This window comes from Pelmatolapia mariae, linkage group LG13 (assembly GCF_036321145.2).
Source record: "Pelmatolapia mariae isolate MD_Pm_ZW linkage group LG13, Pm_UMD_F_2, whole genome shotgun sequence".
Classification (NCBI taxonomy): domain Eukaryota; kingdom Metazoa; phylum Chordata; class Actinopteri; order Cichliformes; family Cichlidae; genus Pelmatolapia; species Pelmatolapia mariae.
Window position 1 is genome coordinate 15,290,381 of NC_086238.1, and position 18,957 is coordinate 15,309,337.

General features: G+C 40.4%; 2 protein-coding genes across 4 annotated transcripts in view; one reads left to right on the top strand and one right to left on the bottom strand.

The window, feature by feature from the left end:
- Positions 1–2,698, bottom strand: part of mcu (mitochondrial calcium uniporter) — a 55,653-nt gene extending 52,955 nt beyond the window's left edge. For both annotated transcript variants that reach the window (XM_063491271.1, XM_063491270.1), the window contains exon 1: positions 2,549–2,698. In XM_063491271.1, coding sequence (XP_063347341.1) covers positions 2,549–2,665 — 117 coding nt within the window. In that variant the 5' untranslated portion in view covers positions 2,666–2,698. The remainder of the gene's footprint in view (positions 1–2,548) is intronic.
- A 4,730-nt stretch (positions 2,699–7,428) lies between these two features.
- micu1 (mitochondrial calcium uptake 1) overlaps positions 7,429–18,957 on the top strand; it is a 37,806-nt gene continuing 26,277 nt past the window's right edge. The window contains exons 1-4 of one of the 2 annotated variants that reach the window (XM_063491264.1): positions 7,429–7,574; positions 14,150–14,314; positions 15,376–15,571; positions 18,549–18,711. In XM_063491264.1, coding sequence (XP_063347334.1) covers positions 7,573–7,574; positions 14,150–14,314; positions 15,376–15,571; positions 18,549–18,711 — 526 coding nt within the window. In that variant the 5' untranslated portion in view covers positions 7,429–7,572. The remainder of the gene's footprint in view (positions 7,575–14,149; positions 14,315–15,375; positions 15,572–18,548; positions 18,712–18,957) is intronic. The other variant, XM_063491263.1, reaches the window with a different exon arrangement.

Here is an 18,957-nt window from a genome sequence, read left to right on the forward strand (position 1 = left end):
CATACACCTGCCAATCATCTGACTGCAAACTGAAGACCAGACTCATTAAGTAGCGCATAAATGGAAGCCGAATGAACATTTCCCCCATCATTTCATACCATATACCTGTTTCCCCCCTCAGTCTGTAAACGTTGGATCGCTGAGTCTGAAACCAGTTTGTCCGTGAATGGTAGAATAACATTGATGGAACTGCCATTGCGGACACGTCTATCAGTCATTCAGCTATCTTATCACCCTTAGCACAGCCACAAGCTTAGAGTCACTCTCTTATCACACTAATCCGGACAAGTTCAGAGCTGAGTCTGTGAAGGCAGCACGGATAAATTAGTTTACTCCTTTACTGATTGGATTAAAAGCCAGGAGCGGGCCTTGGCCCCCTGGCCCCAGCTGCTCCAGTCTCCAGCTGTTCAGCTTTAATGAACATAGGAGCTTTAATGTAAGTAAATGACTACAAAAAACAATATTTAATGCCTTTTATTGCCACATTTTCCATTAAATCACATATTTCAGATGCAATATATGAACATATTGACTATCTCGCAGTACAGAAACTCCTGACTGATTTATAACCCTTTTACAAGGAGTATTCCCAGTGACTCGCCTCTCCTACTACACATCAGGAAAGCAGCATCATATATGACAGCTGGCTCAATATTAATCTAGTGCAGGTTAAATGCAAGCATATGGAGCCCACTGTCTCCTTTGCAGCCCCATCATCAGAGCCATTACACAGCTCTACATTTCCAGTTAGGCTCTAGACACCATATTTAGGTCTTCTTTGAAACACGTGTGCATACAGCCTGCATGGAAACTGTATGCATCCCACTGCAGCTTTAATCAACACTAGTGCCGAAACGGGGTTTCCACTAGAAGACTCACAAATGAATACAGAGGCTTGGCTGTCACAAAGTGACAGGCCCGCGTTAGGGGCCGCCGCAGCAACGCTTCACTGGACGGAGACACAATATGACAGACAAACAACACTACAAACCTGGGCAGCCTGAAATAAAATGAAAACTTATTAGGGGCCAACTCTGGCAAGAGACAGTGAGCAGTAACGTGCTTAAAACACTTAAGGCTTTCTTAGAGATGGAAGAGGCCAAGAATATCAATTCAGACTCAAATTTGTTCACTGTAATAGTTCACAGTGGGAGACAGTTCACAGTGGGTCTAGTGTGGAGATATGGAGTGCGTGTGTCTCTTCTGACAGCTCCTTAACCTCCGGGCTGGCCTACTTCACTGAGAAGGAAAGCCTCATTTAATTTCACAAGGCCCGTGGAAAGTGTGCCTGAAGATGGTGTCAGAGATAGAGAGAAAGACAACAAAACTCTCAAAACATTACAGCAGTACTTCTAACTACTGCAAAGACTTCCATATTCCCAGAACCCCATCCTGGGCTTCTCCTCCCTCCTCAGGCTGCTGCTGGAAACACTCACACTTTCCTCTGCCTCTGTGACACCCCCCCTCCTGACAAGGGGGGAAGGGGGTGGGGGTCACAGAGGCAGGAAAACGCTGTGCAACTATTGCATCGTAGTGACAGCTCTGTAAACGCAATTACCTTCCTGTTATTGTGAGCATTGTTGAGGGTGCATCCATTACTACAATGACCATGTAAAGAAAAGACCTGCATCAGCTTGCAGGAATACCAAGGATTTCCCTGCTGAATGGGGAAACACCCACAGGGAGGGGAGAAACAGCAGGCCGGCTGGAGAGTCTGACATCATCCAAGTACAGACTTCCATGTTCCTGTGAAGCCTCATATGCGTGCATGGATAAACAGTCAGTGCATCTATGGATAACTCTCTTCAGCTCTCTTGCAGACACACACACACACAAGCACAACTTCCTCTCCAGGTCTGGACAGATGTTCATTATTCTGAGTTTCTGCTGCTGCACAAACACACACCAGGTAATAGCAGAGAGATAAGGCTAACCATCAGCCACGGGCTCTCAATCACACCTTTACTGCAAAAGCACAAAAAATAAGGCATCCATACCCTTCCACAGTCAAACCAACCCTAGCAGGTACTGCAACCTAGAAGCTCAAACTGGGTCTTATTCTAATTCATATTCGCTGATCAGAATGATACTGGGATTAACATATGCCTGCAAAGTTGAAGGATTTCTTCTGGATTTTTTTGTTTTTTTAAAATCACGGGTTATGAAGCATTTGAGAGGCGAATGTTTGAAGGCTAGTTACAGTAAACGGCGGGGCAGCAGCAGCGGGGTGTCGATGGGTTTCAAGTGCTCCAAAAAGCTGCATTGCCTCTCTGTCAAACCTCTACGTCCCACCGTGGATTAAAATATCCACGCGACACCAGGTTGGGATACGTATCATGACTCGTCGTGTGCCTCACCTTTACGTGAAGCTCGACCTCAAAGAAATAAATGAAGGGGGGGAGATATTGACGCTAGTTAGCTTCACTTCCTTAGCCAGCCCCGCTTGCCTTCTCTCCGGTCCAGCCTCGCCAGCTCGGTCCCTACCCCTCTCTCTCTCTCTCTCTCTGTCTCTCTCTCTCGGAGCTGTCTCAGACGTCCTGGGACTTACCGGTCTTATATGCTGATGATGCCGCTGTGGAGACACAACAAGTGCGGGGCGGCTGCTGGCCACCGTTCCGCTGCTCCGGGACAAGAGGAGTACTGATCTACACACTTTCACAGCCATCTCTGTAGTGAAAGCTCGCCGTGAAGGAGACTGCTGCGGGCGGGCGGACGGAGAGGCACCGAAGAAGCACAGAGGGAGGGGTGGGCGGGTTTGCGGGGCTGGACTATGATATACACATGCCCAGTGTTGCACCAGTGTGCTAAGATAATGCACTTCTGTGCGCACTAGTTCAAAAAAATGTATGTTATGCGAAGACTGCAGTACACCTGTCTCCAGCGACAATATACCCTACTGCAATTCAAAAAAAAAAAAAAGTCTGGTGATATATACCTGTAGTGGCATGGGTGTAGGAACTATATACACATATCTCGGTGAAAATCATTCTGTTTTTATGTCTAATGTGTTTAACCAAATAAAAAAACATGTGTACTATGTTTTTGTTGTTGTTGTTGTTGTTTTTAAAGAGGGTTTCATTCTTAAAGCTTCACACTTAACACAGTGCACAGTGCAACCTGTCTGAATGTCTTTCTGTCACTGGTCACACTATCCATCTATAGCCGAATATCAAATATAACCTGTCCTTCAGTCACACTTATGTCCCTGGATCAAATATAAGTGAATTGATCTTCAGCGGCCTTTAAACAGGTAGGCTTTCATTACATTTCAGAGCTTCTGTGGCGGTTCAGTGGGGCAAGCAGTTTATGAGGTGCACTGTTTTCTGGAGAATCATCCATCCACTGCAAATTCAGCTAATGGGAGTGGTAATGGGTCTGTTTGGTCAATGAATGTCAAGGAGACTCCCCACCGTGGAATGCAACCTGTTTTTTTCTGTAATCTTTGACCAAGCCCATCATATAATACCACCTACCACACCTGTGTTGGTCAAGGGTGATTCCAGATAGGCAACTCTTAAAAGACAAAAACAAACACATTTTGTGTAATTCACCGCAGTGATTTATGTGATCACATGGTTTCTTATCACAACTTTAGGTCCAAAGTAAGGAGCAGAAAGATAAGGAATGAGTCAACTTTGTTGTTTTGTTGCTTGTCTTATGTTTTTTTTATGTATTTATTTCAAATACAGTAGCAGTATGTCATTGCTCCTGAACTTATCCCAATTCCTTCTGTACTTCTTCAGGTGCACTGCATCAGGCTGTGTGGGTGATGCAATTTAAATGCAAATTTCCAGCCATGGACAAGGATCTGCTCAAGGCCTCAAGCCTGCATCGATTCACAGAGCGGATCTTTTGTGTGGTGCCAAACACTACCGAGCACTGGCTCAAATAAACCTTTAGACGTCTGCTCTAACTGTGTCATGGCGGTGGTGCATTTGCACATGATGCGTCAGCAGTGTAAACTAAAGAGCTTGCAGCAAAGAAAAGCTACCTGCATGTATTAGATTTCATTAAAGCTAAGACGTGTATGATTTGTTTGTACTCCAAACTGTGTACACAGCATTAAATCAGCTAATAAAGAGAAGCTATACATGTCAGAGCTTGGTGTTTGAGCTCAGTGTAACCTAAAATGCCCTACATGCCACATTATTGTAACAGCACAACTTCTTATCTTCCTCAACATCTACAGTTATGATACTTCGGGTGAGTTATCGCCAACGTAAAGACACTAACACTGCAGGTGCAAGAAAATAAGACCAGGTGACACCATTCCTTTTGAAAGTAACTAAGTATTTAGATATATCCAAGCCACACCAAAGTGGAAAATAAAAACACTTTATGGAAAATCTCAATCATACTCCAGTTAATTTCACTCAGACACTCGTGTTAATACATTAAACCCCATAAATTAAAATTCCAAATGAATTACTGATATAAATTGGACATGACAAGTCTCTACAGCACTAAATTTGTGCGACTCAAATAAAACCACTGCTGACAGTAATCTTTTTTTTCCCCAGTTATCCTCATATGATTGAAAAACTTTTTTTTTTAATAGAGACGGTACAGATTTGAAACACCCTCTGCCACCATGTCTCAAGGTCATGATGAGTGATTTGAGGAGAGTACAAAATGAGGTGTGTTTGCTTGCCTCGTGAATATGACTGTTCACACATGTCTGTACTTGAATGAAATGTCACCCAGCGTGAAAATACAAAAGAGCTCCGCCCGTGGTTTTATGAAAGAAGTAACGCTCAAAGACAGCACGCATGGGTGTGCAGACGTGGAATACGTCACAGAGAAATAAGACTGATGTAAGTGGAGCCAGCTTTTGTCCTCATGTCAAAAAAAGAATAAAAAAGAAGGTGTTATTGTTGTTGCAGATGAACAACACACCCTTATGGATTTACAAAGGTGTTCCTCAATGTGGTTCTCAACAGTGCGACACCCTCTTAAACCAACCAAAATTAAAAGAGTGTCTAAACGTCAGTGTCTAAACGTCCTTCTAAAAACAGTTGAGGTTTGGTCTTATCTCCTGCTCCACCTTTGCACTGCCACATTTGCAGGATGACTTTAATCAGTAGTGGAAGGAAGACATGTTTCTGAATATGCTTCCATGCCTACAGAGACATTTCAGCCTGGATGTTCATATTTATTTATATGTAGGCTGACATTTGCACTGCATGCATTCTTTTTTATTCGTGTGGCACAAGTTTCATAGAAACTTCATTTCCATTCTCTGAACTGTAGCCCATTAATTTTGTACAAAATGTCATAAACCAACTTTCATGTTATACATGTTTATGGGTCAATAAAGGAGTCAATATGAATAAGATGAATAGCTCAGAATAAGAGCACTGCTGTGGAGTTCTAGGTCACGCTGAGGTTATTGTAGTAAAACTAATAACATCCAATTTGAAATTTCAGTATTTGACAGGTTTATATTGTGGCATTCTGGTGATACATTGTAAGTTCTAATGAACTCTATGCTGAGGAGCTGCAGGCATATTTAAGCAGTGTCCCTTATTTAAGAAAAAACAAACAACTCTAGACTAAAAGACAGCACAGATACAATTTGTTCTAACAAAGATGTTATGAAAAGATAAAAGGAAGGGGAACGGGTGACAATTTGCAAAGGAGGAAGGCAGCAATATTAGTTGCAGTGTGTGAGCATGTGATATTATTATACTGTTGATAATCACTTCAAGTTTGTATCACCCATTTGAGACAACACACACAGACAGAGACACAAACAATCATAGAGAGCTGACTCAATGAAGCATTTCGCTGATTTATTATAAATTTATAGTTTAAGCCATGACACCTGGTTGCATAAGCATTGCATCCTACTGCATGTATTGCAACGATTGCATGACCTGAGGCTGTTAGGTGGACATATAATGTCTTTAAGGCTTGTGTGTTCAATTTCAGATATATCTTGTGAGTTCACTCATTTCACTTAGTAGCTAAGGGATAAACGTTATCAATCTAAGTCTGACTAATGAGAATAATTAATATTATTAGAACTCTTCTGACATTTCTGGCATTTCTAAAGGCCTAGGTTGTGCATCATTGTGAAATTTGGGTGACATTGTTAGTGGATGTGACAAAAGCCTGCAGTCATGAAACGTCCCAAGGCGAGCTCAGCCGCTCTCCAGTTTTTCCTTTCACATTATGCATGCAAACCACCAGATATGTTGGCTCTTCAAGGCAACGATTATAACTGGCACACTGTGAAGAGGCTTGTTATTTAATCTGGAACTCTATAAAGACATATGACTGAAATCAGACACTCTCTTTCAGTTCAGTTTAATATTGTTAAATAATACCTAATGAAATTTCTTTTATTCTAAATTTTTTAAACCTGAAATAGAATTGTTGAATCTGTATTTAGGGCTAACATTAGTAGGTACACCTTATTTGTACTGGGTAGGACCCCCTTTTCCCCTCAGAACCGCTTTAATTCTTCATGGTATTGATTCAATAAGGTACTGGAAACAGTACCTCAGAGGTTTTGGGGCATATTGGAATGACAGCATCACACAGTTGATTCAGATTTTTGGGCTGCAAACCCATGATGCGACACTCCTGTTCCTCTGCATTCCAGAGATGCTCTATTGCATTGAGATCTGATTACTGTGGAGGCCATTTGAGTAAAGTGCACTCATTGTTATGCTCAAAAAAACCAGTTTGAGATTATTTCAGCTGTACAACATGGTGCGTTATCTTGCTAAATGTACTCATCAGAAGATTGGTACATTGTGGTCATAAAAGGATGGACAATAATTAGGTACGCTATGCTGTGGTGTTTAAATGAGGCTCAGTTGGTTAAAAAATATCCCTCACAACATTACACCACCAGCAGCAGCCTAAACTACTGCTGTAAGGCAGAATGGATCCATGCTTTCATGGTCTTTACACTAAATTCTGAACCTACCAGCCAACTGTTAGAGCAGACACCGAGACTTGTCAGACCAGGCAATGTTTCCCAGTCTTCTATTGTCCAGTTTTGGTGAGTTTGTGTCAATTGTAGCCTCTTTCCTGTTCTGAGCTAATAGGAGTCCCACTTGGTGAGGTCCTATGCAGCTGTAGCAGTGTGTTGTGTGTTCACAGATGCTCTTCTGCATGCCTTCCTAGTAAAGAGTGGTTATTTGAGTGACTTGAGTGCATTGCCTTCCCTTGAAGCAGTCTGGCTGTTCACAGAGAGAACGGCCACTCCCTGAATATTTTCTCTTTTTGGACCTTTCTCTGTAAGCCCTATAAAAAAAAATGTAAAACAGTTGTGCCGGGGACCATAATGTACCTATTTGACTAGACAACTTAAAGTCCCCACAAGACTTTTGATTTTCCGGTACTTACACTGTAATTCCGCCCAAACCTGGACGGAGGGATGATGGGAGGGTGCCTGTGTGAAATGCATGGGGCTGGTACGGAGATGTTGTCCCACCCTCTCTCTGAAACACGGAACTATTAGCGCAGTACTCCATCACTGCAGACACACTGAGCAAAGACGCACTCTGAATTGGTGAAGACGTTATTACTTTGGACTGAGTGGTGTTTTTATCGCTGCTTATGTAAGTAACCGTGCCTCCTATGAGCTATAAGAAAGCTCTGTAATGACGCAGTGTGTAACAAAACGATGAAATAGCTGCTAGTAGAGCTAGCACTTGGCATTAAATCTAACGTTAACTAGCTAGCTAGCCAGCGTGAGTTACCCCACGAAACAATTACTTGACTGACGAACTAACCAGCTAAATATTGACATTAACAAGTGACTGACGATAGAAGCATTTAGTTTATTATTGGTTAGACGGGTAGCTGCTAACCTTGTAGCCCGTCATGCTGTTGTCAACGAAGTTAACTTGCGGCTAAAAACAAAACACTGGGGTCACTATCAAATGAACAGCTCTAGCTGTTCGTGTTTCCGTTTTAACATGCCAAACGCAACACTAACATCGCCTTAACCATTGTATTTGAGTCAGTTGTTGACAGCTAGCTGTTTTTGTGTGTTTTTTGGTGTTGTGTTAACAGTGGGCCATGTCATATTGAACATAAACGCAGGAAGGTGTATCTTTCAGTTGTTTGTCTAAGATTATTATTATTGCATGTTTACACGAGACACCCAGAGACTAAAAATGATTATGCTTCAAAGGATAGTGCAATGCTAGCTCTTACTCAAAGAAAACATTTCCTAATTTATTTGGGAATAACACATAGCTTTTTTGGGTTGGGTGTCGCAAAACACCCATTAAAAATTCAGGTCTGCATGTTTGTCTTTTTATGTATATGATTTTTAAAAGCTTGGATTGAATTGAGGAGCACAAGTATGAGTAAGTGTATAATGCACGTATGTAAGAGGCCATGTAAGGCTTTAGAAGTAATTTCTGTAAGTTTAAAATCAGCTACCAGGTAGCCAGTGTATTGTAACAAAGGTGGGAGTTTGTGAGAAAGTCCTGACCCAGATATACACTTGACAACGATATGCAGTTTCTGAAAGCTTTAGTTATTTCTTTTTAATGAGGTACTGGTCCATATATCCAAACTGTTCTTTTTCAAATTCTGAATGCTCTTGATACTTCTGAAAATAATCCCATCTCTCTGTGTACGTGTACCCCTAAAGTGGAAAAAAAGATCCCCAAGCAGCAAAAGGAACTGCTATATTTGCTGTTGTTTAACTGGAATGAATCTGTGGTCTCACATGAGATCATAAAATGTAATTTTTAATGCCACAGGCTATTTAGATTACACCCCCCCCCCCCTTTTTTTTTTCTTAGGTAGTGAAGAATAATTGTTGAGGACGTTGATTTACCTGCTCCTTCTTCAGGTCCAGGTCCATTGTGCCTTGTAACCAGACCGATGATAGTTTTCTATCATTGTAGCTTCAGCTGAACTTAGCATTGGGCTTCTGGGAAAGTGTAAAAGCAAAACGCTGTAATTAAAAATGTGCTGGATTCAAAAAATTAGACTGAATTCTTTAAATATGATGTAAATTAATCATTTTTAAACACTCATAAATACATGAAAAAAGTTGCCTGATATCAGAAGGGCAGCACTGGATTTATAAAACAGTAATAACTGGATGGAGTTTAATAAGTAGTTATGACATGCTCTGCAGGATTTAGGATATTTTCACATGTACTTTGATAATAATGAGCATTAAACTTTAACACAGCCACCCCCTTTGTTGTGGCTGCTGTGTTCCAGATTTAGCTTGCGTTGATGGAGTTGATGAGGAGACAAGCGTTGCAATCAAAAACAGCACTCAAAGTTTGAGCATGCCAAAGGAATGAAGTCTTGCATTCAAATTTCTCCAAAAACATGCCAAGACAAAGCATTCCTGCATGGTGAAGTACAGGTGCAAAGAAAGAAAAAAATTATCAGATGTTACGCTGTTATAATCTAATAAAAAAAAATATCAGGAACTGTAACAGCTTACAATTACCTTTAGTTTATAATCAAAATATGCACGCTATTAGATGTAATGGCATGCGATAATTCAAATGAGGAAAACTTTTTTAATGTAAGGTTTTCAAAAGAGTACATTGAAGGACTCTTTGTTGGTTTGTGATCAGACTGAAATGATGATGAAATGCTGTTTTCCTTATGATATTCTCTCTTTTACAGCTTTGCTGTTTTGTTCAGATGAAAGGTGTATGTTTTTCATTATACAGAACGTGCACATGGTAAAATAGAGCAGAGTAGAAACAGAATAAATGTATATATGCGCTATACAAATACAGGCCATTTACCATTTACCATTTATATATGCCACATAGATATGAATGAGAAGCAAATTTTGGACTGACTGCTTCATTTCTTTACATAGTTAGACATAACGAATGGGCAGGTTTTTGTTGTAGTGTGGCTCACTGGCTTTTATGCAAGTTAGTTTCCAGTGTCCTTTCACAAAGTTATTATCTGAACAAGCTTTAGGCTTCCCATTTGGAGATTACACAGAGCATGTACAACTTCCCCTTTGAAAATATTTAATTTCACTTGGTAGATGTATTTCAAAGATTTAAACGAACATTATTAACTAGTTTAAATGAGTGACCCTCAACTAGTAGCTAGGAATCAAAAAGATCAATAAATTTAAATCCATATTTTATGTTCATCCCTTTTTCTTTCTTTTTAAAAAAAATTTAATCTGGCAAATGTATGTGCTTGTCTTTTTGTCTGGGGGTTGGAGGAAAGGATTCATGTGATTATGTCAAGTCAGAATTTGAAAAAATATACAAAAAATATGACATTAGTTCTTCAGTTTTGTTGTGCATAAAGTGTCATTGCTCCATATTTTGCAGTGTAGTAAAGTTAAGTAATGCGTCTTACTGCCTTACTTCCCAAAATCAAATAAAACCCAAGGTACTGCTGAGAGCTAAAATCATTACAAATTCTTTCAGCTGCAGTACAGTAATCACTGTAGCTGCCATAGTTGTTACAGTCAGGAACAGTGTCCAGACATCACATTGCTGCAACACCACCCCTGGGGTGGTTTCCCTGCCATCTCAGTTTTTTGTTAGTCTTTGTTTTGTTCTGTTACTCTGTACAGAGGAGCATTTCAGAGTGTTAATAACTGTTTCGCTGCTGCTGCTGTGAAAACGCAAAAATGAAGTGAGAGTGAAAGCCCATACTCTTTGTTTGGTGGTGTAGCTGTAACTCAGCAGCAGAGCAAATAGTGCTATAGCCAGGACTCACTAACCTGCTATGAGACTTAAAGATGTTTGGGATCACTCAGCATCTGTTCATCTTTGGTTTTACACTAATAAACAATTACTAGCTTTCCACTTGGCTTTGTGTAGGGCTGGAGATGTTGTTTGGGAGAGAGAGGCTGCCGAAGACAGCTGAATTATAGATAACATTGCTGAAGTTGATAACATGTAGTTTTGTTACTTTAAGTGCTGTAAAAGGTTTCCAGACCTAAATCTGTTATTCTAGAAAAACGATGTAGCCACTGAGCTGCTGTGCTAGCTAGCATTAGTTGTTAATGCCAAAGAAATCTAACTGACTATACTTAGGACCTGTTACCTAACTTCCTTGTGAAAATGCAGGTAATTATATTTGCATAAAATGGCAAACGGTTGGTTAATATTGATATCATATCATTTCTATGCAAAAACGGGTGCATTATATTTTAAAAACTTTATATTGAACAATGGCTTTATTTTAATTTAAATATCGTTTAAATAAAAAAAAAAGTGAAAGAAATGTAGTGGAGGCTGTGGGGGATAGGTGGCTGTCTGGTTTGGATTTCTAGCTATATTTGACATGAGTGTCCCAGGCAGCAGCACTCACGCCTCAGGAAACTTTGCATTTAAGCAACGTGGAGCTTGGGGATAGCTTACAACCCTCTGACACTTACATTGAACAGCCACAGAATAGACTGTGCGAGAGACCCTTAGTAATTGTGAGACGGAGAGCGCGCTGCAGGCAACTGTGATGATCCCTTTGCAGGTTCACCTTTGGAGACCTTAATTCAAGTTTTTAAATCGCTTTCTATCGTCTTAGCTCCAGCTGAAATAGGCATCGAAGTTTTTGGGGAGGTGTGAAAGCAAAGTGCTGTGATGAAAATGTGCTGGATTCAAAAACTCAGACAAAATGAGTGCATTTTAGTGAAAATGAAAGCACTCATCAGTGAACTCATCAGTAATTATGAGTTAGATAACACAGAGTGGGAAATAACATTTGGTCAGCTGCTGTTCTGGGAGCCAACTAATTTCAAACTGCTGGAAAGATATTCAGAGGATGAATGTGTGGGCATATGTGCAGACACTCGCTGGCTCTCACACAACTGTGGGGATATACCAATGTCATAAATATGTTAGTTTGCATTTTGAAAATCTTTGTTTACTGTACATGTACCTTGGTGAATTTTGGAAAGGTATTAAAATATAAAGAAGTTTATTAATACTAAAGATTTCTGCAACACCAACAACTTGCAATTTTAGGCTTTCTTGTTGCATCATGTGAGTTTTGGTCTGTTTCTATAAAGTTTTGGTGTCGTTCCTTTAGCATTAGGCTTTCCCCCAGTCCCAAAAAATATAATAGTGTGGATGCATGCTCACTGTTCCCTTTAGTCCTTATTGTCATGGGCTACTGAACACTCCAATTAGCATATGCCATGTCTTCTTCTGTTCTTTCTGCTGAGTCTGCTTGACAGTTGGTGCCTGAATTGTTAATAGGATATTGACAGGTGGTAGCTTTGAGCCTCAGTGGGGTTAACTCCTCCATCATGTAGTTTGAAAAGTGCACACATGGGAGCTACAGATACACACCAGTAGCCCCTTTCCTAATTGTTAATCATCTTTCCGTGACACTGAAGAATTAAGCAACAGTATAGCTGAAAATGAAGTTCTGGAGCTTAGGTGCACTGGTGGCAATTAGTTTTATCCCTGATTTTCCGTTGTTTATTAATTGAGGTGTGTGTGGAAACCAGGAGGTTCTACCTTGACTTTTGAGGGGACCATTTTGCTTACAGTGCCGTGGTTAGGCAGATCCCAGTGGTGAACTCCCATTGTTCTAAGCTTTGTCTCTTGAGATGACTGTTAATTAGTTTTTTGGGGGGGTTAAATTCTGCAAATCCTTACCTACGACTTCCATGGTTTATAATTGGACAAGGTAGGTGGGTAGACAGGTAGGTTTAGTACTGTGGTAGCTATGTGCTAGCTTTACAGTGTTTAGAGGATCTTGTGGTATGAATCCACATGTGTAGTTCATCCATCTATCTGTCTGTGCCTTTGTTATCTTATGTTTGTATTTGGCCAGGATTGGCTGGGATTGGAGTCTATATCAGTGGACAAAGGGTGTAGAAAAAGCAAACAACCAATCACTCTCACATCCCCACCTACAGCCAGTTTAAAGGGATAGCACACTGCCATTCTAATCCACTAATAATTTTTTGACGCATGTTTTTTTTAAGTAAGTCGTGTTAAATCTCAGCTAAATAATCCTATTTTTGATTTCTGCTATAATCAGGCATCCTCACTTCACAGTGGAAATCCGACTGCCAGACATGCTGCTTGTTGGAATCAAAATCAAAGCAAATAAAAGTACTACAAATGTGGCTACAAATCTTAAGGCCAAAGTACAGGTTTCTGTTTTTATTATGCGAACTAAGGGAGTTAATGAAAGATAGGAGTGCACACATACATAAGGATTCAGTTGCCCAATAAGTTTAATCACAGAGTTTAAAAAGTAATAACTTAATACAAAAAATGCTTAAATTAGTCACTAAATATACAGGGATGGGTGTTAATAGGTGCTGAGCAGGAAGCACAGAGGGCAGACCTTCACCTGTGTGGTCTTTGACCAGGTTTGTTTGGTTAATAATCTTTGCAGCAGATTGACTATGAAGGGCTGATTCACACAGACTTATCAGAACAGTTGTTTCAACATTTATTATAATTAGCCTTGTGCAAGATGATCAAATGAAATGGCCCATATAGTCTACATGTAATCTGCTATGGTGCTAACAAAAATATAAAAGAACGACTGAATAAATTGATTAAAAAATGTTCACAGCATGAGGAAAGAAACTGCTGATATTACAGCAGCAGATACTCCCGTTTTGCTTGCCAGGTGATAGCAAGGTGGATATTGGGCTCAACTCCCTAATACCACTTATGGTGTGTAGATGGGTGTTTGGGATACTCTTGAGGGGGGTTTAATTCCCCACAGCACCCATCCAGTCTCTGCTGTGCACATCTCATACCAGATTGTGATATTTCCAGTCAGGATGCTTTCATTGCTCCTCTTCAGAAGTTAACAAGACCTTGGCATATGAATTTGGTCTTCTTTGATTTCCTTAAGAGGCTTCGAAACTTTCTTTACCACGGCTGAGATCTGTCTGTGACTTAAACTCTGCAAAGCACTGATGTGGGCTCTAATCTGAGGTAGCTTTAACTGGTGATTTCTAAGACAGATAAAAGTAATGAAACTGTGTACTCAGCCCAGAATTTTCACATCCTTTGTATTCACATACTTACCATGAAATTATTTCATAGATGTTATTTATTCAGTTTTGGCATACAGTAGAATACAAAACAGAAACACAATTTAATAGGTGTGTGTTGCTTTTTTCTGTCATTGTACATACCGATACTGCAAGAGTGTCATCTGTCTCTGTCTCACCTTTACTCTTGTCCCTCTGCAGGATGTTCCGCTTGCGGGCATTGTCCGCAGTTTCGGTGGGGCTCGCGCAGCTGTCCCGGCGTTATCACAGCGGGGCAGTGCGAGAGTCTGGCCGGAGAAGGCTGATGCTGGCAGCCCTAGCTGGGGTAACCGGTGTGTCTGCTAGTGCTGGACTGCTGTGGAAGAGGTAGTTTTCTGTTTTTTTTACACCCTTGTGCCTCATTTTATTGCTCTTAAAATAATAGTGGTCTTAAAAAAATACTGCATTTGTTCCTTAAGAAGCAATTTGAAGCAAGCTCATGTGTAAACAACTCTGTGATTTACAGGCAACCTGCTCAAGGTGCAGATTGCTTCTCGGCTGAAGGCCTGTCTAGTGTTGCTTAATACAATGTGGCATGACTGGGAATTCAATTTAAACATGTTTGTTGAGTTTCATTTTTATTGATTTTTTGTCACTTGAATGACACACCATTTTTTGAAGTGGGTTTTCCATCATGTGTTTAAACTTCAGCACTATGCTATGGGACAGCATTCAGTGAACAGGACTTGATGTTCAGTGAGCAAATTAGGACTTGCTTTTGGCTCAGTACTCAAAAGCAGCTAGACTTTTGAGCACATGTTACATTTCATTCTCCTGCTTGTTGTGTTTTTATGGCTATCCATTGCCTTAAAGCCTGTTGTTTAGTTAAGACAATGTGGTGGAGAAGGTGTTGAGGTTAGAGCTCTATGGGGACACACTGACTGTGCTGTAGGAGGCAGTGTGATGGATGGCGCCTCAGGGCATTTGAGACTGATGGAACGAGACTGTTCCAGGCCTTCACCCTGGGCTTCATTTTCAACGCGTGTCATTAAACTGAATTATTCAGCCTGCTCCAGACAGTCCCAGCTATTTATTATTATTCCAATTTCAGTTTAGTCAGAAAAATGGTAACGTGGGAGTCTGCCATAGTAAAACCTCCCCGCGTTGCACCGATGAGCAAAACACAGCAGAGCACATAATCTCCTGGCTCTTTTGCCTCTCTGTTTTTCAATCTGTTTAGCATCATAGCTACAGTACACACCTAGCTGCAAAACACAGTCTGCTACATACCTCCCGAGATCTACTTGGTACTAGAGCAAAGCACAAAGACATATTGCTGAACTTCTTGTCTTCTTGTTATCTTTTCAGATAACATCGAGCTGTCCCCAAGGTATTGATCTGTTTTGTAATCTGATCTCTCTTTTTGTTAAATTTATTTACAAAACCAGAGCATATGCAGATGCTGGGTCTTCTGTTCGACACTCTGAACAAGTAAGTGGAGAGGAACCGGATTTTGGGAGACACCCAGACTCCGAAACGGAGTCAGAGAAATCAGTGGAGGCCAGCAGTGGAGATGAGGATGAAAAAGACGAAGGTGGAGATGGGAAAAAAAAGAAGCAACGCTCTGGATTCCGTGACCGCAAGGTGATCAATAAACAATAACCATTCAGCCATGCAGTCAGTCTTCCTATTTAATTCATCTCCACAATGGTGTTTTGAAACCCCCAGCAAGCAATTTCCAGTATGCCAGAGCTAGTATATTTTGACAGAATATTTGCTGAGACCAAGAAACGTAATGGGGTAATCAGCATGCATAAAGAACAGGAATGTCCCACTCCTATGATTTTATTGCTGTTAATTAGGCAGCAGATGACAAAGGATATGGAGATAAAGAACAAAGGATCTTTGATTTGATGCCAAATAAGCAGTGTTTGTTGCACTGCTTGTTGGAGGATGTGAGGATAAAAACAAAAAAAAAAGGAGGAAGAACTTTTAAACAATTCAAGCCTTTTTTTTTGAATGATGTAAAAATTGCACAGTCACTCTTGTCTGAGGAGCAGCCACAGTCTGTAAAAAGCAAATAGATGTCTAAGGGCTGACTGACTTTGAAGTGGTCCAGTGTAGGAATTTTAAGTGTATGTTGAGTATATCCACAGATTTTGGCTTTCTTTGTGTTTTATTCATTAGGTGATCAGATATGGAGCTGCTGAATAATAATAATAATGATACTAATGCAAAATCATGCAGCAGGAAGACATTTTTAGTTCAATGTTTGTGTTTGAAATTCAGTGGTGTCGCTTTTTTAAACTGAGTGCTACCGCTGTCTTAGATGTTTCACAACACTGTTTGAAAATGCGAAACAAAAAATAATAAGTTCCTCGTGTGACTTGAATTTTACCTTCCTGGTTTTGTGTGGGTTTTTGATTTTTTTATTTAAATTGAAAGACAGCCCATGTCTTCATCAGTGTTGAAAATGCTGAGATCCATAATCTGTAAACACAATCAGATAAAAGCTAGAGAGAAAGAAGAGTGCAACCCAGTCTTTCTGCCAGTCACTCAGTTCTCTGCCATTTCCACGCAACTGTCTAATAGACCTTCATCCATACACAGTTGGTTGCCTCTGCTGGAGACATGCTCATGGTGATTTCCCCAAAGACTATTAAGGTCTCCTAAAGTGAGAGTACCGACACTGACACGTGTAATCATAAATATGAAATTGAAGTGAATGTAGTGTGACTGTGTGACTGTTCCCCACAGATTTTATCATAAAACCGAGCTTGATAACAAAAAGTTGAAGCTCTGAAATGTTTTTTCTTTTGCCAAAAGAAGTTTCTGTAGTGAATGCAATCAATCAATGTCACACAAAATAACCACCTGTTTGGGTTCCAGCCCAACACAGATCCTAAACGCACACTGCCCTGTCAGTTTCCCAGCTACTCCACATCTGTTTGAAACTTTCTCCTGAAAAGTGGATGGCATTGCAGCAAATAACAATTGACGGGGGGCTAATGTGTCGCGCCATGCTGATGGTCTGTAGCTGTTATTTGTGTTGTCTACAGATTTATGTAGTTTTGGTAACTCTCCCTTCATATTAACCTAGCAGGCAGACTGACCCCGAATAGGAAAACACTCTGTGTTCCTGATTTGAATTTGTGGCAGTTGAGTCAGGAGGTTAATATACCTCCCGATCAAGGATGACAAATTGGTTTCCTGCTGCTCTGGGCTCCCCTTCACTCAATCTACTCTCACTTAACTCACGTTATTTTCTGTCTACACACATGGTTGAAATATTGCTGGTTCTTTGATTTGATCTTGTTGATTTTTATGTATATTACATTAAAGCTTTTGCCTAAAGTGGGAATCTTGTGATATTAATTTTGCTTTCTGGCTGGTTGGCAGGTGATGGAGTATGAGAACAGGATACGAGCCTAACTAATAGGGTTGCAAACTCCCAGCAAAAAAAAAAAAAAAGGGAACCACCCCCACCCTCCGCCTCATGATGCTTAATCGACGTAATCAACTTTAATTTGATGCAGTGTGAAAAAAATGCACAGAAATAAATTATTTTTCAAGAATAATTAAATATATTCAACATCTTTCTTCTACAGAATTGCAGACTGCACAGATGGTACTTTCCCAAAGGAAAAAGTACTATAGCTTACTAGGGTATATTAGACTTAACAGTTACTATATACAGTAATGGACTTCTATACATTTTACATCAGATTAAAACTTTGGGTGTAAGATTCAGATAATTATTTATTAAAAGCTAGACATTTTAAATGAGAATAAGAAAGATAAGTATGTCTTTGTGCCCCCTTTTCCCTGTTAATGCCCTATCGGCCCCCCTGGCTAAACTTTGCTAGATCCGCCCCTGCACAGTTACCAGCCGTCAGCTACGTAGAAAAGGATTCTGGTGTAGAAAGTAATATTAAATAAATTCTAACAACAGCTTATCAAGGTTAAACGTGCTGCTGTTGTTCAGCCGCTGGTTTCCTCTTTCTGGTGCAAAGTGGGCCAAAAACAAAGAAGAGAGACGGACTCGCGACAGAAAAGCCGATCAGCTGATCATTAAGCAGTTTCACGATTGAAGTAGCAGCAAGAGAGGGAGAGAGAAGAGGCTCCATATATCGGTTGTTAAGCTTAACGTAGGTACGCTTTACAAACATTCAGAGATGAACTTACACACTTGCTTTACTTCTCTCTGGGATAACTTCCTCGGAGATGAAATGCTGGATTGCTAGCGAGGCTACAAATAAACACAGCCGCTCTATCACGTGAGCACACTGCTTCGACGTGCTACGGTTACAAGCCGAGTTACGTCGTGTCGCAAGTTTTGTGAGGTGCTTTTTTGATATTTAATGATTTGAATTTGTGGCAGTTGAGTCAGGAGGTTAATATACCTCCCGATCAAGGATGACAAATTGGTTTCCTGCTGCTCTGGGCTCCCCTTCACTCAATCTACTCTCACTTAACTCACGTTATTTTCTGTCTACACACATGGTTGAAATATTGCTGGTTCTTTGATTTGATCTTGTTGATTTTTATGTATATTACATTAAAGCTTTTGCCTAAAGTGGGAATCTTGTGATATTAATTTTGCTTTCTGGCTGGTTGGCAGGTGATGGAGTATGAGAACAGGATACGAGCCTACTCAACTCCAGACAAGATTTTCCGCTACTTTGCCACTCTGAAGGTCATCAGTGAGCATGGAGATGCTGAGGTTTACATGACGCCTCAGGACTTCATACGCTCCATCACACCTAATGAGAAGCAGCCTGAGAGTAAGTTCTTAATTCCACCACTTTTGCTTATATTCTTTTAGCTCTTTCCGTGCATGCTCTTCTTTCCATTAATGGCATCTGCACACTGACTTAATGTGAGAGTGAGCATGTTTTCTGTAATATCAAATACAGATATTCTACAAGGTCAGGCATCATTTATCTAACACTTTCAACACGCATGCCTTCCCATAACCAGATTGGTATAAACAAGATTAAGACTGTGGAGTTCATTTTATTTAGTTCAGC